Source organism: Nestor notabilis, unplaced genomic scaffold, assembly GCF_000696875.1.
Source record: "Nestor notabilis isolate BGI_N333 unplaced genomic scaffold, ASM69687v1 scaffold12912, whole genome shotgun sequence".
NCBI lineage: Eukaryota > Metazoa > Chordata > Aves > Psittaciformes > Psittacidae > Nestor > Nestor notabilis.
In genome coordinates this window covers 32,289-53,040 of record NW_009917978.1, presented here as the reverse complement: position 1 = coordinate 53,040, position 20,752 = coordinate 32,289, and the positions used below count along the sequence as shown (strand labels likewise).

Sequence of the window (20,752 nt, the reverse complement as noted above, 5' to 3'; positions counted from 1 at the left end):
CGCTCACCCCTCCGTTTCCCCCCGCTCCAGGTGGGATGAGGAGGAGAATCGAAGAATGTAAACCCCACGGGTTGAGATGAGAACACTTTAATAATTAAAATAAAATATAGTGATAGTAGAAAGAACACCAATAATAACAGGAATAATAGGAAACAACAAGAGAAGAAATGAAAGCTCAGAAAACACGAGTGATACACAATCCAATTGTTCACCACCCACTGACCTATCGTCAGATACCCAGCCCAACCCAAGCAGTGATTGGTCCCTTCTGAGTGACTCCCCCCAGTTTCTATACTGGGCATGACGTGCTGTGTTATGGAATACCCCTTTGGCCAGTTTGGGTCAAGTGTCCTGTCTCTGCTCCATCCCGACTTCTTGTGCCCCTCCTCGCTGGCAGACCATGAGAGATTGAAAAATCCTTGATTAGAGTGAGCGCTACTGAGCAACAACTACAACACTGGTGTGTTATCAGCATTGTTCTCGGAATGAAGCCGAAACACAGCACTGCACCAGCTACTAGGAAGGAGAAAAATAACTTTTACAGCTGAACCCGGGACAGGTATCAAGGAAGGGTAACAGCAGAGACTGTCAGACAGTGCAAGCTGTGCTGAAACTAGTGTTGAACGTGACTAATTTTGTAAGATATGGGATACAAGCTCAAAACCAACATGGGTATCAATAATCCCTTCTGCACACTCCCTGTTCTTGTCATCTGCAAATTTAATATAGGTATCAATAGCAGAACTGTTGGAAAAAATAGATGACAGTACCACCATAAAGACAAACAAAAGGCAGAGGGAATAAACTGATACAAAAGGATGAAATCATTTGTACTCTCAAAGGTCAACATGAAAAGATAAGTGGAGAGAACCAGAGGTCTGAAAGCAAGATGCTTGTAATAGGTACAGTCAAACACAGAGAATTGGTGGAGGTACTTCAACGGCGAAATAGAACAGTGGGATAACCTCTGCAGAAACATTTTCAAGAGATATGTTAAGCATCTAAGGCGCATGTCAGTAAGGTCAAAGTAGAGGATTTCACCAAAACTGAGCTGGGACTTGAGATATGCTCAGTCAAGAAGTCCAGCAGCACTCACCTCTGAATGGAATAGCCTGCTTTTGATGTGAACTAGATGACATAAAGAACTAATGTAAGTGAAGAAAGAATCAGTGTTGACATCTAGATGTTGAACCTGAGTGACAAAGGACAGAAGAGGCCATGTAAAATGTGAGAATGGCAGGAGGATTTGGTACATTAAAAAATCCCTTCCATTTTCTCCTGGTGACTTGGCTGGTGGTCTGCTCCTCAACCAACCAGCTGAAAATAAAACCTCTTCTTACTCAAAGCAAATCTACTTCTCCTTTTCCATGGGGTGACTTTTTTATCCTGTTTTCAGTGGATGTGCCATTTGCTGGTTGACTGGTTCTGTGGTACTTGGAATAGGAAAATTTTCAGGTTATTTTGCAAACTAGCACTGGGTAAACTGCTTAATTCCTGCACTATCCTTATGCGGGCTGGGGTTTAGATTCAGTAATATTGATTCAGTATCCTTTTTCCTTTGTCTGTCCTTTTCCCCCAAGCCCCAAAATAAGGATACATGGTTTTATGAAGAGCTTTCTCTTTGCTAGTGTTGTCCAGGAAACCGTTTCCCAGGCATCTTTGTGTTCAGACCTGATGTATGTCATTCTGACACAGCGAAGGTTAGGTTAAATTTCTAAATCTACTAATCAACCCTATTTTTTGCAAAGCTTGTAAGAAATGAATCTTAAATCAGGAGCCTCCTCACAACTTAAATGAACTCCAGCATATCAATATCAATCTTTTAATCTCCATAATCCTTTCCAAAAATTAACACAGATTTCTCATCATCATGGGGCAGATAGTAATATCATGCCCATCTCTGGAGGACAGAGAAGCTCAAACACAGAAAGGTTAGCAATCTTATCCTAAAGCACTGAATTAGGGGAAAAAGAAAAAGGTCCATTAATTAAAATCAACTTCCACCATCAGGACTCACTAAGTGGTTAGTTCAAGATCAATGAATACAGCAGTCACAGAGTTTGTGGTAAGAACTGGAGAGTTGTCAGTCCACTGTTGAATTCATATTCCTAGAACGTTCCTCCTCTCTGCAAAAGCATTGAGAGCGTAGCCTACAAATGCATTCGACAAATAAAACCCAAGAGACACAACATGAAGTGTGTCTCCTGCTGAGATGCTGAAATAAAACCAGAAATACTTCACAACTGATGTTGCAGGTACAGGTATAAAACCTGAGTGGATAAAGACCCAATCATGCTAAATGTGTCACTGGAAGTGAAGGGCATATTTTACACAAAATGTGTCAAGGAAGATCTATAATGCTAGCTGTGACAAGTGTAGATAAGCAGCCTGTCTAGTTATTTTATCTTAGAAGAACCTTTAGGATGACCCACACACCTTACTTGTAGCAACCAGAAAGAGCCTTTACCTCTGGGGCAATGACAAGATGACCTCAGTAACTAATAAGGGAAGGTGACAAAAGACTTCCACTCAGCACAGACCATGAAAGTGTCTGAGTTTCATAAACAAGAAATCTTTAAATGATACATTCCGTTTGTACTTCACAGAAGAGTAAGGTAGGAGGTTTGATGGAGATTAAAAGCATTGAAATGGTCTTACTTAGCAGCTGTGAAAAAGCTCAATTAGCACAAATCTAAGTGTTAGCAACACAGAACTAGAAGGACCATATTTGTTTTTTAAAACTGGCTGTAAATTTTCACAAACAGTAGCTTCAAAATATTGCAAAAATGTTTTTCAAAATTCCTTTCTTTCTGAGAATATATTGTCTGCAGAGACATCATATATGATATATATAAATTAGCCAACTTGCAGTGAGAGGGACCTGTCTGGTCCCTCCTGTACAAAGCGATACCTTGAAAACCCACACTATTTCTATCTGCTTCTTGTTATTCTATCTGAGAAAATGAAGATGAAAATGTTTGTACATCTCTCAAACAATCACTGCCACTCAGACAGATAGCACTAATCAGCTACTTGCAGAGGCAGTGGGAACACTCAATGAAGAAAGATACAGGGTATCTGTATTTAAAATATCTCACTGCACCTCCCCGCTGTTTTGCTCAGGAAAATTGTTATTGAAAAAGCAACAAAAGCCTCTAGAACACCTGCAAAAAAATCCAATCCCTTTTTCAAGAGCTGGCAGTAGCAGATTAGCAATTTCAGTATTCCCAGGCAACTGAGACTCACAGTCAGATTTAAGGTGATATGGGAGTCACAAAATGCTGGCAGAGTAACACAACATCTTGGATGTAACAGCTTTCAGTGTGAATCTGTGCTGTTTTCTTTTCTGAAACAGCACCTATCAGTGGTATCACTGTTCATTTAGTTCTATGACGCATTATTACCATACAAGAATTATTTCTTGGTTGTAATATCTCAAGTATGTTGTGGTACATCATTTTGTCTACATTTTTCTTCCTTTCAGTGTTGGTTCCCAAAAGTGCACTGCAAAGCAGCATGGAGGAACAAGTTTCTTTTTAAGTACCACATGTCAGTATCAACAGATGCTATCCTTACTGTGTCCAGCATCAATCTGAAGAAGTGTAACAGTATACAACACTAACGTCAAAGAACAGAGAAGCTGACAACAACTGTCCCTACATGTATCCTGAGACAGCTAATGTGTGCAAAGGACAGAAGGGTCCTCACAGCACAGTTCAAAAAGAAATATCCTTAAAACATGTGGAAAACAAGCTGACAGAGTGTGATAAAACTTCAGCCATATAATCGAAAACAGTGTCTAAAAAGCCATAGAATCACAGAATAATTTGGGTTGGAAAGGACCTTTAGAGGCCATTTAGTCAAACTCTCCTGCAATAAGCAGGGACATCTGCAACTACATCAGATTGCTCAGAGCCCTGTCCAAGCTGACCTTGAATGTTTACAGGGATGGGGCATCTACCATCTTGCTGCGTAATATGTTCCAGTGTTTCACCAACCCCATTGTAAAAAAGTTCTTCTTTATATCAGGTCTTTTAGTTTAAAACCATTACCCCTTGTACTGTCACAACAGGCCCTGCTAAAAGTTTGTCCCTGTCTTTTTTACAGGGCCCCTTTAGGTTCTGGAAGACTGCTATAAGATACCCCTGGAGCCTTCTCTGCTCCAGGGGGAACAACTCCAACTCTCTCAGCCTTTCATGATAGGAGAGGTGTTCCATCCCTCTCAATAGCAAATTTGTCCCCGTACATGGACACGAGGGAGAAGTGGGAAGCTGTTTACCGAGTTGCTAAGCCTGAAACAAAGGAATTCCTCCACAAGCATGTAAGTAAGGGGGGCGTACCATAAAGCGTATTTCTCTTTACACTCCAAAACCCGGGGCCTATGGACTGAAAGGTGTCATCTGTAGGCAGATCCTCACTGGAACATTTTGATCAACTTTTACCAAATTAGAACACAGGTGAAAAGCAAAACTGGTCAGGACTAAGGAACTGAAATCCTCCTGTCTGGCCACAGGGTGTCCTCCTTGCTCTATGCGCTGGCCTCAAATGACCAGTCTCTGCAGGGGAAAAAAGTCTTTATTAAGAAAAGCCCAGTTAATGGATCAGAGGTCTGTAGCTTGCTCAGCCTAACCTGCTCACATTCATTATAATACAATACACACTGAGGTTACTCTTCCCAGTTTCCTTATGCTAACTGTTTTGCCCTGACAGGTGCTGGCACTGCAGTCATATTTTTGAGCTGGTTAGACGATCACCCTCTTTTCAAGATACAGAACTGGGTTAAGAATGTGTCAGAGGAGAGTAAGTTCAGTAATGCTTTGAATGTTTCTTTATGTCACTGACATTAAGAACCATGGATTTTTAGGCAAATCACCCGGTTCACATCTCTGCTAATACAGGATGCTCTTGCACATTTAATAATACTTAGTCCAGTTCAATTTTCAAATTGATTCTTCTGCTGCTCTAAGGGCATTATTGTAAGGGCTCACATTTAGACCCAAGTTTTTTCTTTCATGACTGTACTGCTTTCCTTTCAGTTACAGCCTTTTACCCTAAAAACACTTGCACCTTGCTATGCACTTAAACATCTATCAATTGCCTCTTCCAAATCTACTCAAACTGCATTGTTTTGGTAATATATGAGATGGATAGGCTGTGAAAGGGCTGAGAACGCAGAAATTCCTCCGCCGTTCATTTACCTGAGGTACTCGTAGAGTCCATACATTGGCAAGAAGTCGATGTCAGACAGAAACATGTATGGTGTGCTGATATGCTTCATGGCCACATTCCTTAGCAGATTCACAGGATAGAACTGCCCCTCCTTGTACACGATATGATAGCCGACATTGTGGCGGCTCATAAGTACTTCTGAGCCCTGGGCATAGCGCAGAAATTGCTGGGCTTCTGCATCAGAAAGATAGAGTGCCAGGCTGATTGGACCTTCCCAGTGTTTGCAGATGGCTTCGAGCATCTGGAGCCTGAAAGAGGAAAGGTGAGAATAAGAAAAGGCTGTCTTCCTGATTGGGGCTCTTTGCCTGGGTTCTTCTGATCGAATGCAGGTATCTGTCTCTTAAGTGAGAGAGACTGGGGTCACTTTATATGCTGTAGAAAGCAGTGAATATTTCTACAGCACAGTTAATCTCATCTAAGTTGACGCATCCTTCCAGACAGATGGGTGGCACCCTAGATGTGCCTACTTCTCTCCATTGAATACAAGGAACCCTAGAGATGGCCCTAGCTTACATACACACAAATACAGCTCAGATACCTAAAGCTAGGTGAAATCAACACCATCCTTTCTGCCTAAAGTGTTGATGCTGCAGGAAAACCCACATGGATGATGTGACGTCATCTGATGTGAGCTTTGAGCAGTTGCAGGGATCCGTCTATGGGAATCTACTTACAGCATACTACAGTACTCTTCAACAAGCTTGGGGAGGAGAAAGATGTACAGACCCACAGACCATTTTACCTCCTAATTAGGAAAACCTTCCCCAGATTTTTGCAAGGCAGTTAGTCAGGTCTTACAAAATGTTAACAGCAACAGGTCAAGGGAATACTAACTTACATGAACATTTGCATTGCCTAGAAGCCTCACTGTCAGGGAAAGGGCAAAAGGATGACACATCAATAAAAATGGGACCTACTGTGTATAGGGAGTAAGGAGAGAAGGAGGGAGAGACATGGCATTGCTGTGGAATACCCGAAGAACATTTCAGACAAAACCACCATTTAAACCACTAGTTTGTATATGCTCTAGCAGTATCTCAAATGTCATTAAATCATTTTCAGAACAGGTTGTATCGATGTGTATTTTTTAAAACTTCCAGCAGTTACAATGCTATTGATGAAAATGACAACAGAAGATCTCATACACGAATGTAAATCAAACCTAGGCTGGCCAAAATCGTTTAAGCACTTTGGGTAATTTATAGAGAATTGCCTAGAGATTAAGATATGCCACCCAAAAATACAGCAAGGACTGATTAGAAAGCCTCTTGAGTTAATAGAAAGGGAAATGAACCTATGCAGCCCAGTCAGATATTCTATTAAAAATTAGGAAGAGTAGACTATGCAACATGATTATCTTCTCTCCCTTCCAAATCCACATTACTAGATTGTTCCTATTAATATTTATACAGAATACAAGAAAAGTTTTCTGCATCATTGTAATCAGAGAAAATAATTTCCCCCTCCGACTATCTCTCTAAGCTTTGCAGCAGAAAGGAATGATATACCAGCAAACACACATTCCAGTTTAACATTAATAGCTTTTTCCTGCATTTCTGAATGATCGTGATGGCATCCAAGATGATACAATCATTTTTTCTTAGATATATTACCTTTACTAGTCTACACCTGGTACATTATTTTCTTTTTATCTATTATTGAAACAAAGGTTATTATCAGCCTGAAACACAGCTGAATTAGAAACACAAATCAATAAAAAAGATCTAAAAAGTATGTGAAAGCTTTAGGCTTTTGGCTGTATAAAAAATAAATAGGGAAAAATACTTCTTTTTTCCTTTTTCCAACCTAGTGGAAACCTATTAAGCAAGAGACTACAATTCATCAGCACTCAGACTTAGGGACAGCCTTTAAAAAATGGAATACTTGCCTAGCAAGAAATGCAGCAAAAGGCCTTTCAAGGACTCCACGCAATGGACAAATGGCATACATAACTTATTTAAATGGCGCACCCGATAACGTTTGAAAAGCTTTTCATGATAGTTAAGTGGGAACTGGGTTTTGCTGGTATAAATTTCCAGCTGGACAGACTTAGTGCCCTTCAGAATACTCCATTTTGCTGTGGGGTTCTCATTGACAGGCTGCACTTCCACTAGTTTGATGCAGGGACCGCTGGGTGATGCTCCATAATCTGCTCTCTGTAGGTTGTTACAACAGTCTCCTTTCACCATAAAGTTTAGAATTACGAGTTTCTAAGCACAACATGACCAAGCTATCTTGATTTTGTTAGTGGTCTTGAGGAATGCATCCTCTTAAGGACTCTAGAGAAAATAAATGTACTGCTGTACTGCATAATAGTAAGGTCACCATTTAGTTGGTAAATTTTTAAAGGTCTGTTTCAATTACTTTGTGAGGTTCTTTGTTTTCGCTTTTCTTAAGAATACTCAACCAATTTACAATTTACATTCTCACCCAGACTTCAAGGGGTGTAATGCTAATCATGTCTTTCCTGTCCACATCCCTGTCTCACATTTTTGTAACTCCCACTCTGATTTCTCAACCTCTGGTACATGCTACGCCTTTAAGAAAGGCTGCCTAGCCAAAACATACATGAAACCCACAGTGATGCAACCAAGCCATTATCCAAGAAGATGTCATACCAGTCTAAAAGGTGACAACCAGTAACAACCAGCACTGAATGAAGTTGGTCTCAAAACTTCTATCTGAAGACAGTAATGCTAGCTCCTAAACCTCATCCCTCTTTACCATTCCTCAAGCGTATAGCATAGGCAAACATAAGCCCGTCATGATAGTCATCTCAGTCTCATCTCCAACAGGATCATAACTGGAGAAATGAGAAGTTGCTTTTTTGCCTTTCCTGATCTTGGACGATCATTTGAAAGAACAATGCAGGAATGTAGTGTATAGCACATTGTTTATGTACACGCCATCCTACATCTGAGACACGATTCTTAAATGTCTACAGCTACGCTGGAGGAGTTTAATAGAAGTGGTTTAAAAAAGATAATAAAAAAAAAAGGCGGCAGTATCTGAAAGATGTGGAAGAAAACAAAGCAGCTAAACAGTTCTTTGGTATGGTATTATTTATTGATTTTAGCTGAAAGGTATTTCCAACTCAAATCAATAATTTATAGCAACACACCAAAGAAGGAGGGAAGATTTTTCAGATTTTTCCTGCACGTATCAGGATGGCTGTTCTTCCTGAATAAAAATGTGTGGTCCTTTCTATCAATAAAAACATGTGCCCCAGTGAGAATCTAGAAAGAGAAACAGATGCTCAGACTTTGCATGAGTGCCAGTGAATAAGCACTGAGCCCCAGCTCGTTCTTTTGAATTAAATTCTGGGGGGAAAATATACCATGTGCACACACCAGCTTTACCAATTTACTGTGGCACTCGCTCAGGGTCTGGCTTAATTTATTTCCTTAGTTTTTTACTCAAAGGTTTGTGAACACTTATATGTTTCCTTAATTAAAAATCAATAGAACAGACACTGATGTGCAGAGCAAATCATAACATAATGTGCAGGATGCAGTGCTAAGGCACTGGTCAAACAGAATAACCCTCATTCGTTCATTTTTCTTTTTAAAACAGGCTGTTAATGTTATGTTGATCTTATTTTCTCTGACCCTACTGGAATATTGCTGACCTTCTGCTGGCGTAGCAGTGGTGGTGTTCGCAGGTCATGTTGTATTCTGTATGTGCTCCGCTAAGTGAAATATCAGTTCCTAGCCAATATTCAAGGAGATGTGACCTGGTTTGTAACCCATTCTCATAGCAGTAACTACAAAATTTGGTCCAGATTCATCCTAAGGAACAGGAGGAAAAAGGAGACTGACAATCAAAATTTCACAAAGCTGGCTTATCCAGAGCTTCTGAAAAATGACAACTAATTGCAATGGTGGGAATCAGAAAGATGTGGGTAAAATTTTTCATGAAATAAATTATTTTCCCAAATGAAATACCAGTTAAATTTCACTTTACTGAAAGTTTACCAGAACTGGTTTACCAGAACTTTCAGTTTACCAGAACTGAAAGTTGAAAAGAATTAAAATAGAAATGTTATCCTGAAAATCCATTTGTATAAAAATGCAATGACTCCAGTCAAAAGATCTTTTGTTTCACACCAGTACATTTAAAAAAAAAATAAATTAACTTTCAACTTCCCAATTTGAAACTAAAATGTTTAGTTTTGATTTTCACTGTAAGAAAAATCACTAATTGAGCCTTTCTGCAAGGAAAATAGCAATGAAAGCAAAGCTTGCACTGTCTAATGAGGAAATATGGAGTGTAAAACCTCATCAGCTACAACTGCTCGCCTAACACTATTACAAACATCTCCTGCTTTTCCTAAAAATCCCTTCATAACTCCATAAACTAATAGTACCTGACAAACCTGACAAATAATAACACCTGCAGTTCCAGTATTCAGCCTCTCATGAACTCTACCTACACGTGTGTGTGCACTGCAGAGCTGAAGTATGGATGTATGCGTGATACCTATCTATCTGTGCTACTCCTAATTCAAGAAAGGTCTTATGACATCCAAGTTTCTATGAAAGTGAGTCTTTTCTCTCCCCAAAGCATTACATAGTTGGATTTCTCTGTCAGAAACTATTTTCATGCTTCCAGATGAACAAGAGGTTTCCCCTACCTGTCCATTGACAGTTGAGCCACCAGTGTTACATCAGTATTGTCTGAAGCAGGCTCATATTCATAGTGTAGAAAATACAAATGAGTGCGATGGACGGTGAAACGTTCTCGACGAAATTCATAGCATAAGTCATCCTCATCCAGCTCAGACAGCTGTTTCTGGAGCTGTGAGGAAAGAGTAAACATAAAGATAAATTCTCTGTAATTATTTGAGTAAATTGGAAAAGATGAGGTTGTCAACTTGCAGCATGTTGCAATGGGGAGCGGAAGTAGAACGTACAGAGTATAGCACTGCTCCTGCAAATCACTGGACAAGAGTTTTAGAAGAAAGCACTTGTACGTAAACTGATAAGGCAGACTGACCATTGTATTATGATCTATATATTGTACATATTATCTGTATTTCAACATCCAGAGCAGCAATGAAACAGTGAACTATCACAAGTTTAATAATCCCAAGTTTCAGAGTTAATGCTCCAATGTGACGCATAGTGTTACTCTTTACCAGAAGCAGTGTTTCAAACTACTCATAGACATACAGTTTCAGTAGACAAAACTCAGCAGCGCATTAAGCTTATATGCATTGGACTGAGCAATTCCCATTCCGCTGCCTCTGTTGGAGAATAGTAACTGCTGCCAGCAGCATGGACAGACAGCTGCAAGAAACATCTTTAACTGATCACTTGAGATTTATGAATCTGCACCAGTTCAATTTTGCAATGAAAATATTCTTTCAGCTGCAGAATTAAGCCTACACTTTTAATGGGATTTATGCTTCTGGATATCTAGTTTGAGAAATCCAGAGGATGGCAGATTAGCAGAGAACAGGTATTGTTTTGTCTCCCTTGGAAACCAAGCCCCTTTAAAGTTAAAATGGGCACCTCAGAGCAATTCAATCCTGAGTCACTTAGACCTGTAGCTTTAAGAGAATAAAAGTTAAGCTCTGAGGAAATGAGGATGAGAAATCTGACCAAAGGTCTATGAAGTTAACTAATTCCATCCCTGAACTATATTATTTTAAAGAAAACATCTGGATAGATTATTTAAAAGGAAAAATCAGTCATATCGGCTGCAAAATGTACTACAAAATGTAATGAAGATGAAAATAACGTATGGTCTTAACAGGTCAAACAGAGTTCTGTCTGTGTTGCTCTGAAATATAGGTTATTAATAAAGGTATTTTTATATTTCATTTTTAGAAAGCATCCTATAAGAAGAATACAATTGTATATTTATCAGTAAATAAGAAAAAGATTCACTTAATGGGAATTTTACAAGTTTTGATAAAAATCGCAGTGCACTTCAACAGCATTTCATGCAACAAACAGATTACTGAATTACAGACATTCATTTATATTTTAAAACCTCTTCTTTTTGTCCTGTTCAGGATGATTTAAAGTAATAGTTTCCTCACCTTCAAGAAAAAAAAAAAAAAGAAAATGTAGACATTTCTTATTCTAATACTGTATTAAGAAGAGCTGTTCTTGGAACTATAAGCATAACGGTTGCCACCAAGAATAATGCTTACAGCTGAATGTTTTCCTGTGAAGGCTGACGGAATAATTCCTGATATTTTTCCATACATCACTCTATAATCTTCTTTTGAATAATGGAAATACCTCCTTTGATTTCAAAGAGTTTTGGATCAGGCTCTCATTCTTCTTTGCTATTGTTCTTCACAGATCTTAAAACATCCCTCAAGAGAGACTGCTTTTAGAAAGACGAGAGTCCAGATCTTGACAAATCTTTACTCAGGCAAAACTTCTATTGAAATCAAGATCTCTTTTGGTGGAATAGAAATCAGGAGTTCTTTTCCATATTCTTGGAGTTTCATTCATTCTGCTTCACAAACTGTCATTCAGCTGAGCTGGTACTTTCTTTTCCAAGTCACATTCAAACAATAATTGAATTAAACACCATAATTACAACAGTGATTAGAAAGACTATTGCATCTTTCTATTTCTTCCTTAGAAAGAGACATTAGTATGACCTTAACAGAATTATCAAGGAGATAATTGAAATTTAAATGGTTAAGACAATAGCAAAGCACATTTCCCAGATACCTTACTATCCTGCTGTACGTACAAATGACCAGGCTAGAGGTTTGCAATTGCACAACAGCTATTAATCAGGCAGTGACTGAATGATTATCAGATTAAATCTGGGTTGCAAGCTAAAAGGATATAATTATGAGTTAAACTGTAACATTTGGGGCTAAATTATGGCTTTGCACTCTACAGAGCCCTGGCTGGGAGAAGAGAAGGAGACACAGCTTCTTAGAGACCCCAGATGGTGAAACTCAGAGTCACAAAGTTGGTGGTGGAGGTGAAGGAGAGCAGCAAACAGCAGATCCCTTCTGCTGTAGGGCAGGAGAAATCTTGCTCTTTCCTCTGCATCTTGTAGGGTCAGGATTTTGCCTCTGTCCTGTCAGACTTTTTCTGAGCCTGCAGTTATGCTGATAGTCTGCAAGGTTCTCCCTGGCACTTCCCATGACTTGTGTTCAGTACCACATGTAGCGTTGGGACCCAAGCAATGGCTGTGTCTCACCTCTTGTCTAGGGAGAAGAGATGAAACACAGCCCACCCTTGGAGAGAGCAATCTCCAGAAGGACCATGGGACACGATGTCTCTATCTCCCCCAGCCTCTGCCCCCATCACCCTCCCCTTAAGTGCAGGCAGGCTGCCAAGGGGAAGCCCAAGCACAGGCTGTTGGAGAACCCTGGCTAATATGCAGGCATTAGTTGGCAGGATCACACACAGCTTTGTCAGCACTTTGCAGAAATGCTTGTGCAGTCCTCGTCCACTCATACCATAAGCCTAAACTGCTAGGCAGCCTTAGGAGCTGCAGGCTCTGCAAACACAGCTTACTTAAGATGAGCTCTTTCAGGTGGGACAACCAGCACAGGATAGGCTGCGACGTGGCCTGTAGCATTGTCTCTGCATATGTGGCAAGCAGTCTGCATTCAGGATGGGGCTATCCTGCAATGCTGAGGCAATAGGCACTGGAAAGCAACAGCATATGATAATCCACATGAAAATATCTCTCCTGCTGGAAGCAATGCTAGACATGCTAGGCACCTTAGATTTGGTCCAGCAAAACCTGTCAGATCACAAGCTATCTCACTGAAGCTAGCGGTATGACCTGGACAAATTATCAGGACCAACAGCTGGGTGCTGTACATTTAATACAGTTTAAGGGCCTTTTTCCCTCTCTCCTTCTTTGTTCCCTTCATTCATATATATATTCGTATATACATTCAGACACCAATGTGCCAGTATCACATACACATAAAGACTGCTTCGTTTGTACTATGAAGAGACACATACAACCTATAAATACATACTGCACACAGTCATATGCCAATTTTTCCTCATATTTAAAATGAAGAATATTAAAGATGCACTACATGCGAAAGACAGCAAATTGTCTGAGACAGACACATGCATATCCTTAAATTTATCTCTTTCTGAGTTATCCCATATTAATTTTCAGTTACATGATCACATAAAATTTCTCCAATGATATAATCTTATCTACAGCATGCAGATTGCACGGGTCCATTATTTACAGACAAAGAGCTTACAGCCTGGTTTAAGGTTTGCCGCCACATTATGTCTTCTGAAAAAGACGGGTTTATAATGGCAATGCTGACAGACTTATGCAAACAGATGCTTACTTAAACAGTGCACCAGTGCACCATCAAAATATCAGCTGGATTTGATAAAAATATGGCATCCTCATTATGGACCCCTCCATTATACTTACAACAATACGCCTAATATAGCAAAGACTTCTTAACCTTTGAGTGACAGCATGTATTCTCATAAGTGAGTACCTGCTTAGCATAAGATTCACTGTTTCTACAAGATTTTCAGTGCTAAGGCTACTTGCCACTGAGCATGTGGGAAATGTCACCTCTACAAAACACTATCGCAGTTGAAAAATGTATTCTTTTCAGACTGTGCATGGTAGATGTTCTCCTAGGAAATACTGTAGTGGGAAACAAGTGCTTTCATTAGCATCATGATGTTATGGAAATAAAAATGGCATATAAAATGGCAATAAAAATGTCATGACATGCACCATGACAAAAGAAAGAGACAAACACATAAAAAGAAATGTACACTAAGTTATTCTCTGGCAACCAGCTGTGGCAGGTGATCAGACTTCATCTCAGGAAAAGTTGTCTTTGAAGCTAGGCTGGCCAGAGCAGCACAGGCAGGCCAGAAGGTATTCAACTCTGCCATAAATCATCATGATTTACCAGGTCTACTTGTCTAATACATTTGTATGAGGTAAGGTGCTGTTTTCTATGTGATAGATGGTAGACCCATATGATACATGGCACACAACATAAACCTTTCACCAGAAAACTGGATAGTCTGTTCATAAATCTCCCTTCCTAAGGCTGTTCCTAGTGTAAGCAAATTTGTAATTGCCCTCATTTTAACTGCTGTGCCACAGAAACCATTTACTCCCCACCAAAACCAACAAGACTTCGTCTCAGACAAGATCAATCCAAAATCCAGGATCAGAAATATTTTCAAGGGATTAGCGATATTTAAAAAACCATCAACAAGCAACGCTTTGTGTCTACTGGCTATTTAGATCTTGGGGAAGGGGATAAGAACACTAGTGAAGGCATCTCTCATCAAGTGTTTAGGTGAGGTGAGTTGACACTAGGCTTAAGTCATTCACTCAATATCATGCCAACACAACAGGAACTGAGCAGGTTAGGTGAAAACTTCTACCTTTCAGATCATCGTTCCTTCTCCCAAGTGTGTGCAGTTAACATTCACAGCACAAAATCAACTCAGCTTAGCTGCTGAGGTGAGAACTAACTCCAGCCCAGGATGAAACTATAATCTGGTGATAAACTGCAGCAGTTTCATTTCCTCCTGTGTAGTTGTCCCAGTTCCCACCAGTAGGCAATTTGGATTGCAACATTTAGCACTTTCAATGTGTGTGAATTAACTGTTGCCTTCAGCACAGCACAAAGCAGATGATGATGTTGGGAGGAAAAAGCATTCACAGAGTCTTGTTTTGGATGACCTACATAAAGTACTTCTGCCTTCTCCAATGATTAGTATTAAAAGCTGGACTAATCCCATGTCAATTAAACCTTTATTCCTCCCACACCATAAATTTTTTTACATTTGCTATGGGTCAAATTGAGCCTCATGTGAAACAAAGCTGTGCTGAGGACAAAGAGGATAATGTCTGAGCAAGCCTACCTAGCAAGAGGAATTTTGCTCAGCATGTAAAAAGTAGCTAACGCTCTTGCTTAAATGGAAATAATGTCTTCTTTTGACCCCGAATAATCAACACAATTAAGAACCCGATTTTTAGGCATGCGTAATACCTTAGACAGTTCCATTTATGCGAAGTACAAATTCTCTTGATCTCAGCTGCTGATGTTGGATCATGGTAATTCTCTGCCTCTCATTTCCCCAGGTCCCTGCCAAGCCTTCTTGGCTGAGCTGTTCCCAGACCTCCCTTGCAGCATAGTGCCATGACGGGTTGGTCTCCTTGCTTTTATTACCCCAGATTGTTTCTAGCCCTGTTCCTTCTTGTGTGACAATTTCCATGTTCAGTTCCAGTCCTGTTTCTAATCTCATGGTCCTTACTTAAAAGTAGTCTTCCAAATCTCTTTAAGAGTGTCCAGAGATCGGAGTCTTCTTAAAGTCAAATAAAACATTACCAACAGTGTGTAAACCAGCATTTTTCAACATTGTAATTTGCCTAGGTTTTCACTGGTTGCAAGAGACACGTTCCTGGCCCAAAAGTCAGTTCCTTCTCTGAGGTGTGGAGTATTTCCACAAAGAGGTCATCAGAACTTGTGGTGTGAGCAACCCACTCCCAAGCTTTTTCCCACATTTCACTTTAAAAAATCAGAGAAAAGAGAGACAGAGGTAACCAGCATGGCATAAAAAAAAATCCCAGTCCACATGATCCTCCATTAGCAATATTACAATCAGTTGAAAGCAGTATAACAGCAACTTTCAGGCAACTAATAGGATGGGCTACCAGCTCAGCATTTAATAACAATAACATTTATAATAATAGAAACAACACAGCTGAGGAAGTCAGGATTTCACCTCAAAACTGCCATATACCATCTGTGATTACTAGAGAAAGACCACGTCATCATAAAATAGTAACTTTAATTCCCAGTCCTACAAATGATGAAATTCTGCAGGAGTAAAGGGTACTCAAAGCATCAGTCTGACTACATGTTCAGCACCCCGATACTCATTTAGAAGTTCCATTTGCATGCTATTTTTAGACATTCAAAAATTGCTAGATTTGTTAGTAGAGTTTCTAGTATGTGGTACATTGATAGAATCTCCTGTTCTTCTGGTGGATATTACAAACTCGGATGCACAGCCATTTATTTGCTAGTATTAAGAATCTCTGATAATGCACAAAAAAATAAATAAGTAAAAACACATTTAGTAAATAATTATACACCTAAACAAGTGTTTTCAGGGAGAACCGGATTTTTTTTACACTCTTTCTTTGTACTGTTGTTTTGAAAGTCTGAAAATAAAAATCTGCAGAGATTTTTTTACTGTATTTTCTGAAAGTCTTCTCCAATAGGAATCTACTGTCCTTTTCTTAAACTGAGTGAAATCAGCGATAAAATTCCCACTGATCTTGCCCTGGACTTTGGATCAGGACACAGGCTTCACTAATCAGAGACACCCCCATTCAACCATCAGATTTAATGCTTTAGCGGATGTACCTGATGAGAAGCTGTCTGCAGGAAAGAAGTTTTATGAGTTGACTGTGTGCCTGTGTGCTAAAATCAGGCTTTACGGTATCTGTCTCAGTGTAACTATAGAGAGAGAGGCTGGTACAGAGAAGATCCTGTTGAAATATTTTAGACTTTACAGTAGGTCCTTTAGAATGAAATGCTGAACATAAGCATTAAAAGCCAATAGGAAATGGTCACATTTGGTATCATTGTGAGCTTTGCCTTTGTGGCTTTCGCTAAAATCTTCTGCATTGTATCAAAATAAGAAAGAAGGACTGAGAAGGGAGAAATAGCATAGAATAAGTAGGATGGAGTGACTGAGTAGGTGCTCCAAAGGCCACTTAAGTCAATGGCTATGTTTACAGGAGGATTTGGTTCATATTCTGTATTTCCCATCCAGAATCTGCACAAAAGGCAAAGGTGTAACTGTAATACCAATTTGCAGAGAAGAGTATGCTCTTTGTATTCTCATTTTAGCACATATTTACTAAAAGGGACTTACAGTACTGCTCTATTTCAAGAAGCACGTGGCAGGCTCCCATCCACAGCCTGTTGCTGCAATACACAAGATCTTTCTGTTTGACTATTTCAAAGAAAGGACGAAACATGTATGTATACACAGACATATATATAAGCATTTTTACATAAATGGAAAAATTACCACATCTGTATTTTGTTGCCTTCAATACTCCAGTTTCAGAGCCTTATCTGTTCTGTTCATTCCTATTTGTAATATTTTGGAACCTAATAACAGTGTTTTTTGGTGCACTGGAGATCAACAGCTGACTAGATCAGGACTGTGCACTTTAAGATCCAAAGACTGCCTTTAGACCTCTTAAAACTCAGTCTGTGGTACTATACTTCCTTAGCAAACATTTAAAGAAGAGAAGTACTAACCCTTCCATGTGCATACAGACACATATATTTAAGCATACATGCGCGTGCACACATACACAGAGTGAGAGAGATTAATGTAAGGTCTGATTACCTTTTAAACTAATGCCCCTTTACATCTCTCTAGCACTGTAAATAGTCCTTAAAAAGTGAAGATACATAATTTACATTCATTTTAAGACCATCTCAGTACTGATGAGAAGTGTAAAGGGCCTTAGAGTTAACAGAACCAGCACAATGGTACCCACTGCCATACTTCCTTTCCACATTATTTCAATTACAAATGGGATTCTTAATTACAGGTTGCATTCCGAAGAAAACATCATTACAAATATTAAATTGAAGAGAAGCAATGACTGACATATTGGAACAAGTACTTAAGGGTAGATTCTGATACAGCCAGACTGTGAGTGACAGACTCACACCCAAGCCATTGCTTCAACAACAGGGCTCAGCGCATTCAGTGCTTTAGCAATTATCTTTGATTATAAAACCAGCAGAGCTATTCTAACAGTTTGTCCATCGGTGCACAGAGCAGAGAAGCACAGGCAGCTGGAGGACCACCTTTTACCCATATACAATGCTTAGCACAATAAAGCCCAATTGTGTTTTTGAGCTGATAGTCTCAATTCAGAGAAGAAAGGAAAAATAACAGATATTAAGATAAATCAAATAGTAATTTCTACTTTATACATACTTTACTTCGCAGAAATTACAGCCTTTTATGTAGCATATATGCTTAGGAATCCAACTGGAAATGTATGGCTGTTTCTTGTCAGACTACAGGTCCATCTAGCCCAGCATCCTGCCTCCAGCTGTGACCCAGCTGCTTAGAGAAGAGTGTAAAAGCAGGGAGAGTGTACAGTGATGCTTTCCCAAAACACTCCCCTAATCCTGATCTTGTGTTTCAAGGACTTCATGCACAAAAGCTCAACAGCTCCTGACTGATTTTCTTTCCGTGAAGTCACTTTCAAGCATGTGTATATTTTTAGCAACATTACCTCCTGCTCAAAGCTTCATTACACTGTAGGTAAAATACGTTTGTTTTGAACCTGCTACTGCTACTTACACTTCATGCCCCCTAGTTCTTGTACTGGGAGGAATGACAAGCAGAGGTTTCCTGCTCACCTTACAAGATGCTCTACTTCCAATGATTATCCTGCAATAGATTGTGGTAATGTACTGTATTTTAATAGAACACCTGTGACACTGCATTTGTCACAGTGAGAGGGTGGGTTTTGTAATAATCCTATTCTTAGGGTCTTGTAGCTTCAAAGCTGAAACTTGCTTTTTGTATTCTACAATAAAAAGGACATAGCCATGTTTAGAGGGGAGCTTACATCAAGGGTAACTAATAAAAAACAATGTCTTCTCCTAAGTGTCTAGTTTTAAGCTATCTGAAGTTAGCTTTCTTTATGTATCTGATTGTTTTGATAGAAAGCTGTTAACTTTTTGGTGTCTCTTGGCAAGTTAGGACATATATTTTTGTATGTCTAGCTCATTCTATTTTCAGTATCTCTTTTTTTAATTATTTATAAATGGAAAAATGAGTTACGTTTCTTTTTCAGACACAAGCCATACCATATACCATATTGCATTCTACTTGTCTTGAATACGAAACAGGCTTGAACAGTTAGTCATTTCCAGTGTCTGTCAACTAGATACAAGTTCAGTAAAATGAGCCATTTTAAACTTTCAGGACTGCCATTTTCAAGTAGCAAGAAAATGAATTCACTCTGTGCTGCTACCCAGCAACTTGTCTGGAATAAATCTATTTAATAAGGATTTACAGAGCTCTGGAAAATAAAGCAACAAGTCTGTGACTGCATTCATGCTCTTTGAACTCAGACAACATATTGTGAATTCAGTATAAATGTAACCTGAATTTTTAAAATCTGATGAAGGTGTGTTTTGTTCTCTTGTCTTTTTTTTTTTTTAATGTCTCACTCCCCTTTTCTCTTCCATCTCCTACCCTCTACCGTGTCTATTGTATCTTGATGTCTCTGATGGTCAGGCTCTGAGTGGTCTTTTATCACATTCGGTTCACTTGATTGCCTAAAAGCCTCTCACACTTGCAGAGGATTTTCTTTTCTCCCTGTGCTTTTTCTCTCACTGTGCTCTCTCTCTCGCTCATCCCTGCTTCAGTCTATTCCAGTTAATGTTGATCTCCAGTTTCTCATCATTCCCCACTCCTTTCAGAAGACAGTGGGATTGTCAAATACGTATCTGAGAAGTCATGCCTTAGGCTAAAACATATCTATCCAAGCTATGAGTGCTATAGTTAAAAAATAGCGAATGGAATGGTATCTCCTGTGGTCATTTTATCAACAGACTAAATAGAAATACTGCAAGTCTCAACATTGATTGCCAATTACATCTTAACTGCTAATGTGTACACAATACTCACTTTGCTTTATTCATTTTTATATAAACAATGCATATGTTAGAATTCTTTTTTCTTGAAGATAACACAAAATGCTACAGGTTACTTATTTATTTCCTTTCAGACTATGTAGCCAAAATTGATACTTGGTCTAGAAATATCCAGAGACCACATCATTGCAGAATCATAAAATAGTTTGGGTTGGGACCTTAAAAGTCATCCAGTTCCAACCCCCCTGACAGGGACAAGGACAACTTCCACTAGAGCAGGTTGCTCCAAGCCCCTGTGTCCAACCTGGCCTTGAACACTGCCAGGGATGGGGCAGCCACAGCTTCTCTGGGCACCCTGTGCCAGCGCCTCAACACCCTCACAGTGAAGAACTTCTTCCTAATGACTAATGTAAATCTTCCCTCTTTCAGTTTAAAGCCATTCCCCCTTGTCCTATCCCTACATGCCCTTGTAAGCAAGGAGTTCATATAAATCTGTGTATAAACATCTCAGTTAACAGTTTTTACTTTGAAATTATATGTACTAAGGCATACACACACATAAGAACATCTGTACATAAACATCCCTGATTTCAACCATTTTCAAATGATTTGCTTTGTCTGAATAGTTCTGATTGCAATTTTTATGCAGATACACATAAATGCTGCTGTGTTTGATTAGGGGCAGTGCAGAAAAAACCTGCAGTCTCACAGCCTATATGCACCTTGAAATATTAACTCATCCTGTAGTTTGCAGCATGGCAAAACCTCGTAGACCTAAATCCAGCAGTCTTGATATTTTCATTTCTTCTTCATTATTTGTGCATTAGTATCTACTAGCCAAAACTGACTTCACTATCTGCAGAACAC

General features: G+C 39.3%; 1 protein-coding gene across 1 annotated transcript in view; it reads right to left on the bottom strand.

Moving 5' to 3' along the window:
- LOC104401796 (glycosyltransferase-like protein LARGE1) overlaps positions 1-20,752 on the bottom strand; it is a gene marked incomplete at its 5' end in the record, with an annotated part of 61,977 nt that overhangs the window by 12,308 nt on the left and 28,917 nt on the right. The window contains 2 exons of the mRNA XM_010009493.1: positions 5,199-5,477; positions 9,863-10,026. Coding sequence (XP_010007795.1) covers positions 5,199-5,477; positions 9,863-10,026 — 443 coding nt within the window. The remainder of the gene's footprint in view (positions 1-5,198; positions 5,478-9,862; positions 10,027-20,752) is intronic.